Source organism: Dermochelys coriacea, chromosome 12 (genome assembly GCF_009764565.3).
Source record: "Dermochelys coriacea isolate rDerCor1 chromosome 12, rDerCor1.pri.v4, whole genome shotgun sequence".
Taxonomy (NCBI): domain Eukaryota; kingdom Metazoa; phylum Chordata; order Testudines; family Dermochelyidae; genus Dermochelys; species Dermochelys coriacea.
In genome coordinates, this window is record NC_050079.1 from 23,401,786 (window position 1) to 23,418,456 (window position 16,671).

At 42.7% G+C, this 16,671-nt stretch overlaps 1 protein-coding gene across 2 annotated transcripts in view; it reads left to right on the forward strand.

The window, feature by feature from the left end:
- Positions 1-16,671, forward strand: part of TDRD12 (tudor domain containing 12) — a 124,201-nt gene that overhangs the window by 30,119 nt on the left and 77,411 nt on the right. For both annotated transcript variants that reach the window (XM_038367731.2, XM_043494929.1), the window contains 3 exons: positions 2,227-2,412; positions 4,571-4,727; positions 14,122-14,249. In XM_038367731.2, coding sequence (XP_038223659.1) covers positions 2,227-2,412; positions 4,571-4,727; positions 14,122-14,249 — 471 coding nt within the window. The remainder of the gene's footprint in view (positions 1-2,226; positions 2,413-4,570; positions 4,728-14,121; positions 14,250-16,671) is intronic.

Here is a 16,671-nt window from a genome sequence, read left to right on the forward strand (position 1 = left end):
ATCTAAAAAAATCATTTTTTTTGTTTTTACTTTACCTTTACAGCAATTTCAATAGAGTAGGTTTTCATTTTCCCTCTCTTCCAGATCAGGAAGCTTTTTCCCCTCATCCTTATGCCTAGATCCCCAGGGTTTAAGAGGTATGCCCCTCTGGGGCCGCTTTCTTGGTAATGGACAGCAACCCACAGTGTATTTGCTGCCTGGGAGAGGGACATGTCCCACAAAAGTGTCCTGGTGCCATGGCATAACAGGTCAGAGCCAGAAAAGACTGGGACATTTGGTTAAAATTTTTCCTCATGGAGAAATCACTGTGACCTGCATTGGACCCAGGCCCGGCCTTCTGTGAGGCCCTCATGCTCTGCCAGGTCGTCTGCCGATCCTCATTCCCTGCTTCTCTTGAAGAGAAGAAATGGGCTTCGTCCTCACGCTCTGAGACACCATCTGCAGGAACACTGTCCTCTGTAAGGTCAGTTGCCTCAACATCCTCTGACAGGGGACATAGATCCAGGGCCTGTCCAAGTACTTTCTGTACTGGAATGAAGAAATGGTCTAAAGATCCTAACCAAGCAGACCTACAGCCCTCGGCACTATGTCAGGTCTGGAGACTGAGACAAGCAAGCTTCAGGAGCTATGGCACTTCAAAACTGCCATCAGTATAGGTCCCTGCCGACCCGCTGCCTTCTCAGTTCCTTCTTGCTAGTTAGTCGGACAGAGGGGAAGGCGGGTGGGTTTGGAATGGACATGAGCAACACATCTTGAAGAACAACAGTTACGAGAAGGTGAGTAACCATTTTTTATGCCCACGTCCAAGATTTTTACCCAAGATTCCATTATCTTTCCATCTCAGTCAACCAGTGCATCTTTCTTGCTTCTTTCTAAAGCCTCACAGTAACCAACAGGAGGCAACACTACCCCATCTAGACCTGAAACGAGCATTAGCATTCTACTTAGACAGGACTAAACCTTTCTGAAAATCACTACGATTATTCCTCTCAACCACCAAAAGATCCAGAGGCACATCTGTCTCTAAACAACTCCTTTCCAAGTGGATCCTGCAACATATACATTTAGATTACGAACTCCACAATAGCCTCCTCATGCAATTAGAGTATATTCCACACATTCACGATCCCCCTCGATAGCTTTTCTCAATAATGTCTCCATTACTGACATTTGTAAAGCTGCCACATGCGCATCAACAGATACTTTTGCGCATCCCTACAGTATTATGCATGACACCATAGCAGACGCTGTCCTATCAGCAGTAAATGTTGCTCTGAAGCCTTAGGCTTCCAATTGGGGCACTGCTTTCTAGTCACCTACAAGTGGAGCACCTGTAGGGACATCACTTGAAGAAGAAGAAGAAGAGAGGGTTACTTGTCCTGTGCAGTAGCTGAGGTTCTTTGAGATGTGTGTCCCCATGAGTGTTCCACTACCCGCCATCCTCCCCTCTGCTTTAGAGCTGAAAATGTACGCTCTGCAGCAGAAAAGGAATTGAGGGCAATTGGGTTGCACAGTGCTAGACACATGTCTAGCTCATAGCATGAGAACGGGGTGGTGCATATGTGTGGTCCAACAGGCACTGCTGATGAAGATTTCTCATCCCAAATGCAGGGGGCGCTGCCGCACCCACAAGTGGAGCACCCATAGGGGGACACATCTCTAAGAATCTCAGTTACTGCATAAGGCGAGTAGTCTATCAAAATAAAATCAAATCAGCCCCATTGAGACTTGTATTTAGAAAGCATAATTGCATTTAAAAATTGGTATGAAAGTGATTTAGTAATGATTTTGAAAAGGCCTTAGGCCATTTAAAGCAAGTGCAAGCAATATTTTTGGACATTCTGAAGCACTTCTAGATTGTACATATACCTTCTCATGTTTAGAAGAGAAATGTCAGTCATTCCATCATGTGTAATCCGTTTGATTGACATTTTATTTACATTATAGTTACTGTATATGTGGGTCTAAGAAATCATGATTGAAGGATCCTCCTTTGGGGGCAATAAGTGATCCAAAAGTAGAGGTAAAATACAGTGAAACAAGCTTTCACCACAAAAGTTAAATATGTTGACCTAAGAAAAATACATGTTGCATTTGTTTCTTCCTTTTAGATATTTCAGATCTTTACATCTTTTTTTAAGAATACATTCAAAATTAAGCACTGAAATGCCCAAAATTTTTTTGACATAACACTTTTTTCATTTTTATTTATTTATTTTTTTGTAGGAGCTTCTCCGGAATAAATTTCTGGGTCCTAATCTCACAGAATCTTATTGTTGGCCACCAATAGCTCGTGGATGTGATTCAGTTGTCATTTCTCATCATGGAAATGATCCTTTTTTGTATATTCCACCCATTCTTACATTTTTACAATCAGGGAGCTGCTACAAGTCTCTGCCAACTAGGAATGGAGTAAGTAAAACAAAAAATGTTTATTTTACAAGATTGTGCCATTTTTTTCTAATTTAAAGTGTAAGCAACTTCACAGAGTTTCATTTGAAAATATGTTCACATTAGGAGTGTAAAACCTAGGTAACTCAGGAATAATTTGTAATGCAAAGGCAGTTGAAATATGCCTCAAATGCTTATTTCCAAAAATTGCTAGATTACATCTATGTAACTGTTCTAGACACATCTCTGAGAGAGATTAAACAAAACGTATAAGATTATGTCCCTATCCAGCTCATTAACAACTTTTATAAAATGTTTGTTTCTTTATATTTCATTACATATTAAGTAAAAAGGGGATAAGCCTAATATCCTGGTGATATTCCTGGTTGGATAAAATACTTTAAGTATCTAAATTTCCCCTGCAGTTTCATTGGATAAGATATTCTTCTCTGAAGTAGTGTCCCTGTGGGTGCTCCATATCAGGTTTGCATGTGCTCCATGCACCTTTGGTTATGTGCACCTAAAGTGACGCATCCATAGGGAATACCTCTCAAAGATTTCCAGTTACTGCACAAAGTAAGTAACTTCTTTCTTTCCCTGTGCTTACCTATTGTGTAACTGTTGCTATATGCTGTTAAACGCTCTTAGATTTCACTCTAAAGGTATCTGAATTTCAGATTATAGATTATAAATGCTGTCTGTCTGTACTTTGGATATTTTGTATAGAGCACTTTGGGATCCTTCAAGAAAGGGTTTTTATGATTACGAAAGGTTCTGCATTGCAGTATTTAGATAGGTAATGTTGATTCTCTGAGATGTACTGTGACTGTGCAGAAGAAAAGATTTATTTCTGTTATGCCACTTCATTAATATGAAAGGCCAAACTGTGTAATGGTGGCAGAAGTGGAGACACTGCGATGGAGCCTCACTTGGACTAGTACTTACTGTTTGGGAATTAAATAGTTTATATGTGAAATGCAGATGGGGAAGAGATGGAAACAAACCATCTGTGGGTAGCTCTTCTGTATGGAGGTTTTCTATGAAGACTTCAGAGGGAATGACTTTCTGAATTAACTGTGTATTTACGGACCCTCACAAGAAGGGTTAATCCTCCATCACTTTCTTTTCATCAGATGGGAAATCTATATAAAAATATCACAGGGAATAAAGGGGAGTGAGGACCACCTGGAATCTCCTCGTCTAGTGCTAATGTGGGGTTGTCTTCTACCTTTTCACATGAGGACTTTCTGACTGTTCAAGATATGATTAGATGGGTGGCAGAACCTCTGGATCTGAAGCTCACAGTGCTACAGTAAAAGTTCTCTGGTGTTGTTGAGTTTTGTACGTCCTGAATTCAGCCTTTCAAAAAGTGTGTGCATTATTTGGCCCTTTGAAGCACAGAAGCCGTGATCTGAATTACCCAGATTATTGCCACATCAGTATGGACCTGCATGTGGAGCAAAGCCCTTGCCTGGAGCCCACTATTCTTGGGCTCTGGACACGTCTTTGGCCGACCAAGGCTAGGTGTTAGTAGAATAGTTTAGCAAGGCAACCGGTTGGAAGTGCTTTCCAACATTCACTAATCATTAAAAACTGAGTTCCTGATTTTGCAGGGTGATTGGTCATTTAGGGCCAAACTTGCACACACTTGGGTGGAAACATGCACACACAATTCAAGCACTATCACCTGCGTGCACGTGGGGGATAAGGGTTTTTTAAAATATCTAAATATTATCTACATGTGCAGGGGATAGCATTTCTTAAGTGTTTGTTTGCACAGAAGTTTGTGTTTGTAGAAATGAAGGATGCATTTTGGCTCTTTTGAAAACCTGAGCTATAATGTGTATAGTACAGTAGTCAAGTAGCCATGACTTGATCATGCATATCCATTGCTTGTTGCTTATTCTATGGAATTGTGCTTCCTGTTCTGCTCTAGTTAGGCTTTCCTCTCATCCTCCATCCCTCTGGGACCTACACTATTTGCACGTAACAATTTGAGAGAACCTACTGTACTGAACAGCTTAATTTACAATTTTAGAAAAATCACTCGTATTGCAAATTTTATTCCTGCCTTACAAGACTTACTACTGATCTTGTATCCTCTAGCATTCTAAACTTTTCTATTCCTAAACTCGGAAATTGTGTGAACTGATGTCTCTCTTGTTGTGTGTGTTTACAGCCAATAGCATTAATCGTATGTCCTGGGTGGAGGAAAGCACAACTTGTTTTTGAATTATTGGAAAAATATGGCAGATGCTCCAGGCCACTTCATCCAGTGTTGATGTTGTTAGGACTGAATAAAGAAGAAGCCAAAAATGTGAAACTTCAACGAGGATGTAAGAATTTTTTACCACTTATTTATGCTGTAAAATGATAGGGGTTATCTTAAATTTGCAAAGTGTTTTTATGCTTCATGTTATGCAAGTGTGATTTTAAAGGGCAGTATCGACAATAAAAATTTGACAAAGCATGTGTGGCTTTGGAATTCCATGAAAGTGGTGGACGAGTGGCACTTGGTAGAGCTTAATGCTGGTGCAGTGAAAAATCCTCATGCTGCTCTGCCAGTGCATCTGAGTCCTTACCTATAACGCCTCTGTTGTTTAAGACCTCATTAAAGTGTATGACACTACTTCATGTGCTTCAGAGTGCTAGGCAGGTGGTTTAAGTATCTTGCTGAATTGGGACATTAGTCCTACACCTCTGAATCTTAGAGATTAGCAGTTTTGTTGTTGTTTATGTGAGGCACAAAGATGTCGACTGATTAAAAAAAAAAGAGATTATTATTTACCAGACTTCATGCTGGGGCTTCAATTTTTTAAACATAAAATGGGCAAGAGCTGTTAATGAATCATGAATAGGCTACCTGCCCTAACTACTAATGTTAGACAATTTGCATTGGGTATTACAATGGAAGTACGTTGTATGGATTTGAAGGCTGGAAAGGGCAATAGGTGTGCAGATGGATATGAATAGAGCAGTCCGTGCATTAGGGACAGCGTGGAAGAATGTGCGAAGGCACTAGTTGCAGATGTGTACCCCTATACTCACAACCATTGTCACTTTGAACCAATATTTCTAGCTGTAGAAGGCTAGTCTGTTAATCCACTTTACTACCTATTACTTTATTCATTGTTTGCATTCAAATTTAGTTACCTTTTTTTGGCTTTTTGTTGAGGGTTGTTCGCTAAATTTAGAAAAATGCTGGTGGCTTTTTTTGCTAGAATGGAGAATAACAAACAGGAAACAAACTTTTTTAAAATGGCCTGTTTTGGCTTTCTGCTCTCTTGTATCATGCATGCTATCTGAAGTCCCTAATGAGTGAATTCAGGGCTTGATTGAGACAAATATAAATCTTGTTTCTCAACTGGTGGTAGGTTTGTGTGTTCAGTCTGAGTATTCTTTGTATCATAAATGTCTGCATAATTATCAGTTTTGTTGAGTGATCATTATAATAGATTTGAATTTTATGTTTCCTTACTAATTCTTTGCAAATCTCAGCCTGTCTCTAGACTCTAGTGTAATACAACTATGATTTTTCCCCCCATAAATGTTAATTTTAAAAAACAGATTGACTAGAACCAGATATAGAAGTACAGCTATATGGCTACAACTATTCACTTCATTCACAATTTTCCAAATTGTGAGACTTTCCTAAGCAGAGACTAGTGTTTAGACTACATAATGTGGTGATAATTTGTAGAAGGTGTGTATGTTTGGTTTTACATGTTGGCTGAATCCACATCTCTGCTTAGTGAAAGGGACGGGCATATGACCCTAAGCCATCTTCTTATGTCCCTCCTATCCCAAAGCTGCTCAGGCAGAAATAGTTTCTCTTCAAGTGGTTGCAGATATGTATTCCACTCTGGTGTGTGTGCACCCAGCTCATTCAAGCTAGAGACCTTTGCTTAGCAGTACCCATCGGGGTGGGGCTCTGGCCCTCGTGGCCCCTCCCAGGAATATATTAGGGTGGCTCCTGCCCAGCCCCCTTGCAGTTTTTATGTACCTCACAGTTTCTGAGAGACAACAATGAAATTGTCTGTAAATAGTTAGCACTACCCTTGCAGTTAGTGGCTAGTATTTACTTTAGGAATTATCCTGTTTTATTGTAGGGTTTTTTTGCTAAGCCCTCACCAGGGTTTAAGCACTGTCCTTCGTGTGGGGTGGCTATTCCAAAGAGCCAGCGTGGTGGTGGTTGTGTGTAGGAGAGGGGCATATAAAGAAAAGTGCTCCATTTGTTGTTCCACAAAGAAAAGGACTCAGATCACACACAGCTTGCATTTAAAGTAACACCTCATGGAGCAGACTGTGAGGCTAGTTTTGCCATCAGGCCCTTATGTGGATTGCCAGGCCCATCAGTCTGCATAGCTGGTGTGTACCTCAAATAGTCTGCCAGATTCAGACTCTTCTCCTTGGAAAAGAAGAGAGTGGTCCCCTTGCTCTGATCCCTCAAGAACGAAAACTCATAACACTACTTGGACCCATTCTAGGGTTCCTCCTCTTCCTCAGGAGGAGCGTGGGACACTGCCATCTTTCGCCTGGTGTCTCACGTAGAGCAGCGTTGTCTGCCTGGTCTCCAGTACTGAGGCAAAACCAGATCTGCACCATATTGTCAACTCCTGTGCTGTCTGCTGAATGTCCTTTGAGTCCAGTACTAATGTGACTTTCAGCACCGACAGTCTCAAACCAGTACCAGGCAGCAGCTGACTTACTTTGTCTTTCCATCTCGGACACTTCACTGATTGAGGAATCCTCTTGTGGAATGCTACTCCAGTAGTCTTGATGTACCCTGGGTGGTTGCTTCAGGGAGACTTGCTAGAGAGGTGAACCCAGTCCTATCGTTGGCACTGAGACATCCCTCTTCAGTACTAATACCATCTTCAGTGCCCACAACTTCACTAACCAGGATCTCAACATCTGCAGGACTGATTCCTGATCCAGTACCAACTCCCTCCTTGGTACCTGTTGTGACTCCAGCATCAGTTGTTTTCGGCTACCAGCTGTTGCTGCAGCTTTGGATTGCTAGTCAGTGACTGCGCTGGCTACAGTATTGCTTTGATGCATCACTGGATCTCAAACAAAGGTGCGGCATTTGGTAGCCCCAGCAGATTTGGTCCCTCTGTTAACGGTAGGCTATTTGGGATGCTCTTTATACTCCAGCTTGGGATCAGCTGTTGCTTCTTTGTCTCCTTCCAGGATTTGGTCTTGCAAATCCTCTAGGCCTCTTATGGAGGACTGTCAATGGTACCGAGATTGATGAGAATATGAAGAGAGATTGGCCTGGTGTTTGTTGGCCTCTGGTACAATACTCATTTCCACATTGGCTGCCTTGGCATCCATGGACCACTGCACTTTTTTCAAGATCTCAGTTGTATTCTAGATCAGGAGTTCTCAATCTTTTTCTTTCTGAGCCCCTCCCCCACATGCTATAAAAACTCCAGGGTTCATGGGGGGGGCCATTGTGGCATATACTTTGGGCATAGGTGTAGTTTTTACTTCTGTTTTTGCGGGGGGGGGGCAGGGACCAGCGGGGCTCGAGCTAGCTTCACATGGCAGGGTCCAGGGAGGGAACACCACCTCCACCCCCTCGCTCACCTCAGCAGGTCATCCCGTCTGTCTGGATGCGGGGGGGGGGGCAAACAAAAAAAATTATAATTCAAAGAGGGGACTCAGCTCAAAAAGTTTGAAAACAGTTCAGGGTGCAGGGATGGGGTAGCTAGAGGCTGTTTGCAGATGGCGGAGGGTAGCTCAGGGTGCAGAGGGGTGTCTAGGTGCTGTGTGAGGGTGGGGGGTAGCTCAGGGGTAGGGAGAGAGGAACTAGGGGCTGCGTGCTGGGATGGGTCCCTTGTGTTCCTGTTTCCCAGTGGGCTCTGCCAGCCACAAAGCCGGGTCCCCCTACTTGGGCAGCACTTACTGGCTGCCTCTATGGGAGCAAAGAGGGCTGGGAGCTGAGAAGCAACACCAGGCACCAGCAGCAGCAGAAGACGAGGGAATGCTGTGGCTGCCTGCTCCATGGGACCAGCCAGATCTCAGCAGCTGCCTCGCACTGGCTGGCCCCGCTTCCCATCTCTGACTTGGCCGGGGGTGGGGAGAGAAAGAGATGGGGAGGTGTAGAGCTGCCTCGGAACTGCCCTATACTTGAGCTGCAGTTTTAGGGGAAAACGCTCTCCATTCCCTCAACTCCGCCTATGGGCTCAGGGCTTCTGCACCATGGGAAGCACCGAGGCTCGGGGCTCCAAGATTCCGCCCCGCCGCTCTTGGCTTTAGTCCTGTGAGTATTGCCAGGGATCTGAGCTTCAGCTCTGCGGCTCCTGGCTTCAGCCCTGCCGGGGACGACGGTGATTGGGGCTTCAGCCCCGTGTGGGGCGCTGGAGTTTGGAGTTTGGCTGTGGGGACCTTCGGCCCCCTTAAAGGGCTCCGGGACCCCCAGCGGGCCATAGTTCCCCAATTGAGAACTGCTGTTCTAGACTAAGATCACTAAATCGTCTGGTCCTTCATCTTCTGCCTCCATAAGAACGGCCATATCTGGTCAGATCAAAGATCCATCTAGCTCACTGTCTTCCAACAGTGGCCAATGCCAGGTGTTTCAGAGGGAATGAACAGAACAGTAAATCGTCAAGGGATCCATCCCCTATTGACCATTTCCAGCTTCTGGCAAACAGAAACTAGGGATACCATCCCTGCCCATCCTGCGTAATAGCTATTGATGGACCTATCCTCCATGAATTTATCTAGTTCTTTTTTGAACCCTGATATCGTCTTGGCCTTCACATCCTCTGGCAAAGAGTTCCATAGGTTGAAAGTGTGTGTTTTGTGAAGAAATACTTCCTTGTGTTTGTTTTAAACCTGTCGCCTATTAATTTCACTTAGTGACCCCTAGTTCTTGTGTTATGAGAAGGAGTAAATAACACTTCCTTATTTCCTTTCTCCACACCAGTTATGATTTTATAGACCTCTATCATATCCCCCCATAGTCGTCTCTTTTCCAAGCTGAAAAGTCCCAGTCTTATTAATCTCTCCTCATACGGAAGCCATTCCATACCCCTAATCATTTTTGTTGTCCTTTTCTGAACTTTTTCCAATTCCAATATATCTTTTTTGAGATGGGGGCGACCATATCTGCATGCAGTATTTAAGATGTGGGTGTACCATGGATTTATATAGAGGCAATATGATATTTTCTGGCTTCTTATTTATCTTTTTTTAATGATCCCCAATATTCTGTTCTTTTTTTTGACTCTGCTGTACATTGAGTGGATGTTTTCAGAGGACTGTCTAAAGTGTCTCCCAAGATCTTTCTTGAATGGTAACAGCTAATTTAGACTCCATCATTTTATATGTATAGTTGGGATTATGTTTTCCAATGTGCGTTACTTTGCATTTATCAACATGGAATTTCATGTGCCATTTTATTGCCCAGTCACCCAGTTTTGTGAGATCCCTTTGTAACTCTTCACAGTCTGTTTTGGACTTAACTATCTTGAGTAGTTCAAGACAGTAGTCTCAAGCTGATATTGCCCTTGCTGAATTTCCAACACTGTAAGAGAAACAACTTTTGCTTCAGGATGAGGTTCTTGTTCCACCACCTCTGTCATCTTCTTTGCCAGATGACTCCACAGTCCCGGACTCATCCTTCCTGATTCTGGAAGACTAATGCTTATCAGGACCCTCTCAGGAGATGTTGGCAGCTTTGTGTATCCAGGCTGATCTTATCCAAGAGTGCACCCATAAATTGCTGAACATTCTGCAGCCTTCAGTCCTGGAAAAGTTAGCCTTCCTGGAAAATAAGACTCTTGGACCTAGCAAAGTCCCTGTGGCACATGCCAGTGTCTGTGCCACCTACACCGAAACATACTGACAAATGTTACTACATCCCCATGCAAGATTTTGAATGTTTCTACTCTCACCCAGCTCCCAATTTCTTTGTGGTGACTGTGACTAGGAAGCGGATTTATCAAGCAGATATGTCTATGTCTAAAGAGAAAGGGGCTAAAAAGTTTGACTTAACAGAGTACACCTTGCTGTCAGTTATCTGTGCAGATGCTCATTGCTAATCAGCAGGCATTTTTGTCTGAATATGACTTTGTAAATTGGAATGCACTGTCTCAATTTAGAGATAAGTTTCCTTAAGATGCCAGGGAAAAGTTCAAGTCTTTCCTGGCAGAGGACTGCTTTGTGGGGAAAATATCGCGGCAGTCAGTGTTGTCTGTGGCGGACACCTGACCTAGGGTTATGGCCTCAACTATGACAAAGAGGAGGACTTCTTGACTGTAGAACTCAAGCATTGCTCTGCATGTGCAACAGACAATAGAAGACTTACCATTTAACAGGCGGTCTTTGTTTCGGAAAAGACAAATGAGACTTGCATTCTTTTAAGTATTCCAGGGCCATGTCACATCCTTGGGGGTTTATGCCCCATCAGTAAAAAGATACCATTATGTGCGTCTGTAGCAACACTTCCATCCATGCTCCCAGCAGCCTTTTTTAAACAGCCTTCTTATCCTAAAGGCAACACGACTTCTCCAAGAGAAAACAGAAGTTGATAGGAGAAGGCCTTTTGCTGTGGGCTTTAATCAGCCAGCTCGTCCTTCGTCTGGCAAGCAGTCACATTGACTCTCCCTTCCCTATGGGGACAGGCTGTCCCCACATCCACAGTGCTTGGGACTGAATAACCTCAGACAGTTGGTCATCAGCACTGTGCCATTCAATTCCTACCTATCCATCCATCCTGGCCCTTTTCTGGGATTCCTCTCATGAGTCACTGCTCCTTCAGGAGGTCTAGACTCTGTGTTCATTGGGGGCTGTAGAGGAGGTCTCCCTGCAGCATCAGGGAAAGGGACTGCCAGTACTTCCTGCTCCCCACATCCGTGAGAGGGGTGAGGCCTATTCTTGCTCTTTGTGGTCTCAACAAATTCATCAAATGCATAGTCACTTTGGGCCTTGAGTGACTAGTTTGGTGTTCTTAGTCTCCAGGACACCTTCTTCTAGGTGGCTATTCTCTTAAGCCACAGGAAGTCAACATTATCAGCATACAGTTTTCCTCATTGGTGCTATGATTCTTCAACAAATACATGACAGTGGTACCAGCCTGTCTCCAGGGGAAAGACATTCATATCTTCCTGTATCTGGACAATTGGTTGGTGAGGGACGGATCTGAACAAGTAGTTCGTTAGGTGCGTATCACACTGCACCTCTTCAAACAGCTAGAGTTGATTTTTGAACAAAGCAAAGTCAAAGTTGATTCCAGTTCAAAAAATTGAGTACGTTGGGGTCCTACTAGACTACATATTAGAGGGCCTTTCTCCCACACAGGTGATTCTAGATAGTTCATCTTTGTCTGGATCTCAAATCTCATGCTTCAACCATGGTCCGTATGTACCTCAAGTTATGGCCACGTGCACTTACGTGGTTCAGCATGCAAGATTACCTCTTTGTCCTCTGCATGATAGTTGAGGTGGTCAATCACTCAATTGCCAATCTTTGGACAAGCTTGTCTGAATATACCTCCTGAGATACTGGATTCTCTACAATGGTGGGCAGAAAATAGCAATGATGTCAGGGTGTTCCCTTTGCCTATCCTCTGCCAACCAGGCATGTAGTCACTGATGCCGCCACAATAGGTTGGGGAGCATATCTAGTGACATAAAAGATTCAGCGTTTGTGGTTGGAACAAGAGGGATCTTCTCACATCAACGTACTGGCATTTCGAGCTATTTTCATTTCCTGCTGAGCCTGTTGGGATCAGATCGGGGAGCAGCAGTACACATTCTTACAAACAATATCACTGCAATGTATAATGTGAACAAGCAAGGAAGAGCCTTCTCCAGCCAGCTTTGTCAGGAATTAATGAAGCTTTGCACTTTGCTTCAAAGATGATGTGCACAGCCTCTCACTTACCAGAGTTTCAGAACTAGTTGATGGATGATCTGAGTAGGACCATGAGAGGTCTCTGAAGAGCAGCATGGTCAGGGAATGAGGCACCCTGTTGGTCAACTCATTTTTAACAAAAGGCAACCAGAAAAATCATCCACTAGGACTATTTATTTGGCCAAGTGGAAGCATTTTCCGTCTAGTCAATAGCTAAAGGAATTCAACTGATGTAGCTCATGTTCAGGACATTGTGGATTATTTGTTAAATTTGAAGTCCTGGGGTTTGGCTCCTAGTGACTGTGATCTCAGCGTTCCAAGGGAGGCCAGTGTTCTCAAACTCCCATGGTAGTGGTATTTCTCAGTTAGATTGTATACCTGTTGCCACGTATAAAGAAAGGGGTCCAATTGTGGGACCTCAGTACTATGCTGACTGACCTCAACAGTCCTCCGTTTGAGCCAATACCAACTTGCTCATTGTCTCTGCTTTTCCAGCAAACCGCTTTTCTTATTGCTATAACTTCTGAAAGGATAGTTAGCAAAATGTAAGCACTTCTGGCAGGGCTGCCATGTACTCAGTTCTTCAGAGGCAAAGTGACCTTGAAGCCACATCTGAAATTTTGTCCAAAGTAGTTTCGCAGTTTTACCTTAACCAAGTTATTACCTGTATTCTTTGCTAAGCCACACTTGAATGCAGATGAACAGCAGCTTCATATGTTGGGTGTGAGAGGGTGCTTGGTGTTCTGTCTGGAAAGAACTGTATTATTTAGTTTCTTACCTTAGGCTTTTGAGGATCGGATGAAAGGTCAGCTGGTATCTGACAGATGATTTCCAGATGGATTACTGTCTGCGTTACCATGGTTTATGAAGTGGCTCAAACCACTCCCCCACAGACTTTATGGGCTCATTCCACAAGGGCTCAAGCAACAATCGATAACTTTCTTAAGCAATATTTCAGTTTTGGACATTTGCAGGGCTGCTACATAAACTTCTATGTATATGTTTGCCAAAAATGTGATACAAATCTGGGGAAGTCAGTTCTGCAGTCCTTGTCCAAATAGACTCTGAGCTCCACTTTCTATCACTACTGCTTGTGATTCACCTGAGTATAATGCACATCTGCAGCCTCTTAGAGGAAAAAACAGTTATTTACTGGTACTGTTACTGTTTTTGAGATGTGGCTACAGATGTGTATTTCACGACCCACCTTTTCTCTCTTCTGCATCAGAATTTCTAGCTTTGGGTTCTGATGTGAAGGTAGTGGGGAGAGTTGGGGCACCACCCCCTGTGTATAGTCATGGGAGGGGCTACTCAGCCAGAAGGCGTGAGCGTTGCTTTGATGGGTACTGCTAAGTAAAGTTCTCTGGCTTTGATTCACTGGGCACACCTAAGTGGAATACATGTCTGCATCCACATCTCAAAGAATGCTAACAGCTCAGGTATACGTAAATAATTCTTTTTTTTCTTGGCATGCTGCCCTTAGTTACTTTGGTTGTTGCATTCCCACCACATCCCTCCCATCACTCCATTCCTGACATGCACCTGAGGTGGGGACAGGGATTGGGTGGCATAGGGCCACCTATTGTGGCTTTAATCACCCAAGAATTGCCTTTCAAAAGAGGACAGGATCCTTTGCTGTCCATTTAGGACAATTTTTCAGCCATTTTGTCCTGCCAGACCAGGAGCCTAAGACTGAGACCATGGACTGTATAAAAATGGTTTGAAAAGATTAATTGCTATTAATCACAAACAAAATGGCCCAATTTTATGATTACTGTAATGTTTTAATTGATAATATAGTATTTTTGAAAATAGAAAACATTACAAATCAAAGATGAATGTTAACTCTTTTCTTCTAAAATATAGGTGAAGTGATTGTAACTACACCACACAGCCTTTTGAGACTGCTTGAACACCATAGCTTATTATTTCTTAGACTTTGTCATCTTGTTTTTGATGAAGTTGATAACTTGTTCTCTGAAGCTAGCAAACAAGTGAGTATGGTATACATTCAGATAATACATTACTTCAGTAATATATGACTTTAAAGCCTTTAAAGGGAGTGGGGGACAGGGTATAAATATGAAATTTGTATAAAAAGAAAAATTACAGCCCATGATGTCATGCCCAAGTGTGGCATGAATTTAAAAAATAACCACCCCTGGATGTGAAGACATATTACATGGTTTAAAAGAAAGAAAGAAAACCTGCTTTTGCTAAATGTCCACCAATTTTGAACAATGGGTTTCTTTTTCAGATAAAGCAAATGCTGATGTGGCTTTCTCCCCACACCTCTCTCCCTTCCTTTTCACCTCCATCTTATTCTGGCTGTTCCTCACAACTCTCAGAAGCGTTATGGGAGACCCTCCACTCCCCCAAAGATCAGCTGCTTTTTCAGTGTGGTGGCTACTGTCTCTGAAGAGTAGAAAAGGAAATACCTAATTTATGGGACTAGCATGATGTCCTCTTCTTAAGTAGACAACTTTTATCCCTGCTAAAAGGACTTCTCTCCAGTAATTGTTCCATTGAGGTCTCTTCTTTGGATTATGCGTGGCAGGCCCCTCAGTCTTCATGGCATGCAAGGTAGAAATGAGTTCAACCAGACATTACCACACACCAAATTAAGGAGGTCCAAAAATTTCTGTTAGGAGACCTAAGCTTTTTTACAGATAAATTTGTGAATTTGTCTTTTGAAAGACATGTAGAAGAGTCCTGGCTTCTACTCCCTTTTAGAATTCCAGTTTCAGGGGACTTAATTGTTGCATCTTATACCTCTCAACTTTCTTCCACTCCAGTATTCTTCACGAAAGTATGAGTCTCCTCTTCTGTTGGCTAGATGAAAGGGTAGACAAAGGCTAGCTATCATGAACTTAACGGTGCAAAACTCAGGAGTCTTCTATCTTAATTATTTCCCAGAAGCAGGTCCTTATACCCTGTCAATATGCATGGTTGGTTGTTTTTTTCCCCCCAGCTCTTTATAGGAGGGGAAGTGTTTTCCAGGCAGAGGAGCCTTTTAAGCTTCCTATGAGCAGACTTATCCTTAAAGTTTTTCTTTAGAACTGGCAATATCTGTCATTGTTCTTGCTCAACAAAGCAGGATCCCCAGAAAGAGACTCTCTTGCAGAATGTGAGCCTGTCTTCCTATGTTTGTATTGAGGGAATTGTGGAGTTCTCATAGTATCCAAATGCTAATCTCTCTTTAAGGCTAGTATAGCAGAAAGTGCTATGAGGTGAGGAGATCATTTCCCTGCTTAGGTTCTGCTGTGACTAAGGCTTCTTTAGGCAGAAGTTTTCAATGGAAGTGGAAGGCAGTGTATCTTTAAAAGGTCTCTGTGATAGAAAGATGGCAGAGAGTTTCAAGAAAGAAAATGGCTTTTAGCGCATCTTAGCCAATTCTTGAGTTTTCTGCACATAGACTTTTTTGGTACCTAATTACAGATGTGCAAGCAAGCATCCTTAGTGGGTCCATGTATCAAAGACAATTGGGATTGCCTTTGCCTACTATTAAAATTGTTCTGTATATTTCTAGACTTCATAAGTTTATATTCTTTAAAAATATCATGGCATAATTCCCACTCTTGGTTGGGATCTTAATGTGTGACATGTTAGTACTTTCTAGCTTAAATTTCTGGCCTTCTGAAGTACTCTCTGTTGGACTTGAACCTTTCCCTCATTTTCTATTCAAACTGCCACTGCTGGCAGTGGTCTGACCTTGGCATCATTGTGAACAGCTCAGTGAATTGAATGTAGATGAAAAAGCAAAGGAGGTGTTAGGATCCATAGGGAAGTGGATGGAGAATATTACAAGAAAAGTGATAATGCCAGGTATGGCCTCAGAATATTGTGTGCCGTATTTGATACCTCATCTCAAAAAAGATATTTCCACAATATGTGGTGGGGAAAAAGGTATGATACCCTTGATTTCTTGATTCTGAGCTGTCACCAGGGCTACATTATTGATCTGTACTGCCAGAGTGGAGGACATACTTTTCTGATAAAATGTTGACAAACCTTGGCTACTCAGAAGCATCTTTTTCCACTCAATTCATCGTGGTCCTGATGAAAATTGGGAGTGGTAACACTTGGGGTATTTCACCTATTTTTTACACCGTAGCATTATAAGTGTTTCATATACTGAAATGTATTGGAATAAAGAAAAGGAGTACTTGTGGAACCTTAGAGACTAACAAATTTATTTGAGCATAAGCTTTCGTGAACTACAGCTCACTTCATCAAATGCATTCAGGGGAAAATACAGTGGGGAGATTTATATACACAGAGAACATGAAACAATGGGTGTTATCATACACGCTGTAAGGAGAGTGATCACTTAAGATGAGCTATTACCAGCGGCGGGGGGAGGAAGAAAACCTTTAGTGGTGATGATCAAAGTGGGCCATTTCCAGCAGTTGACAA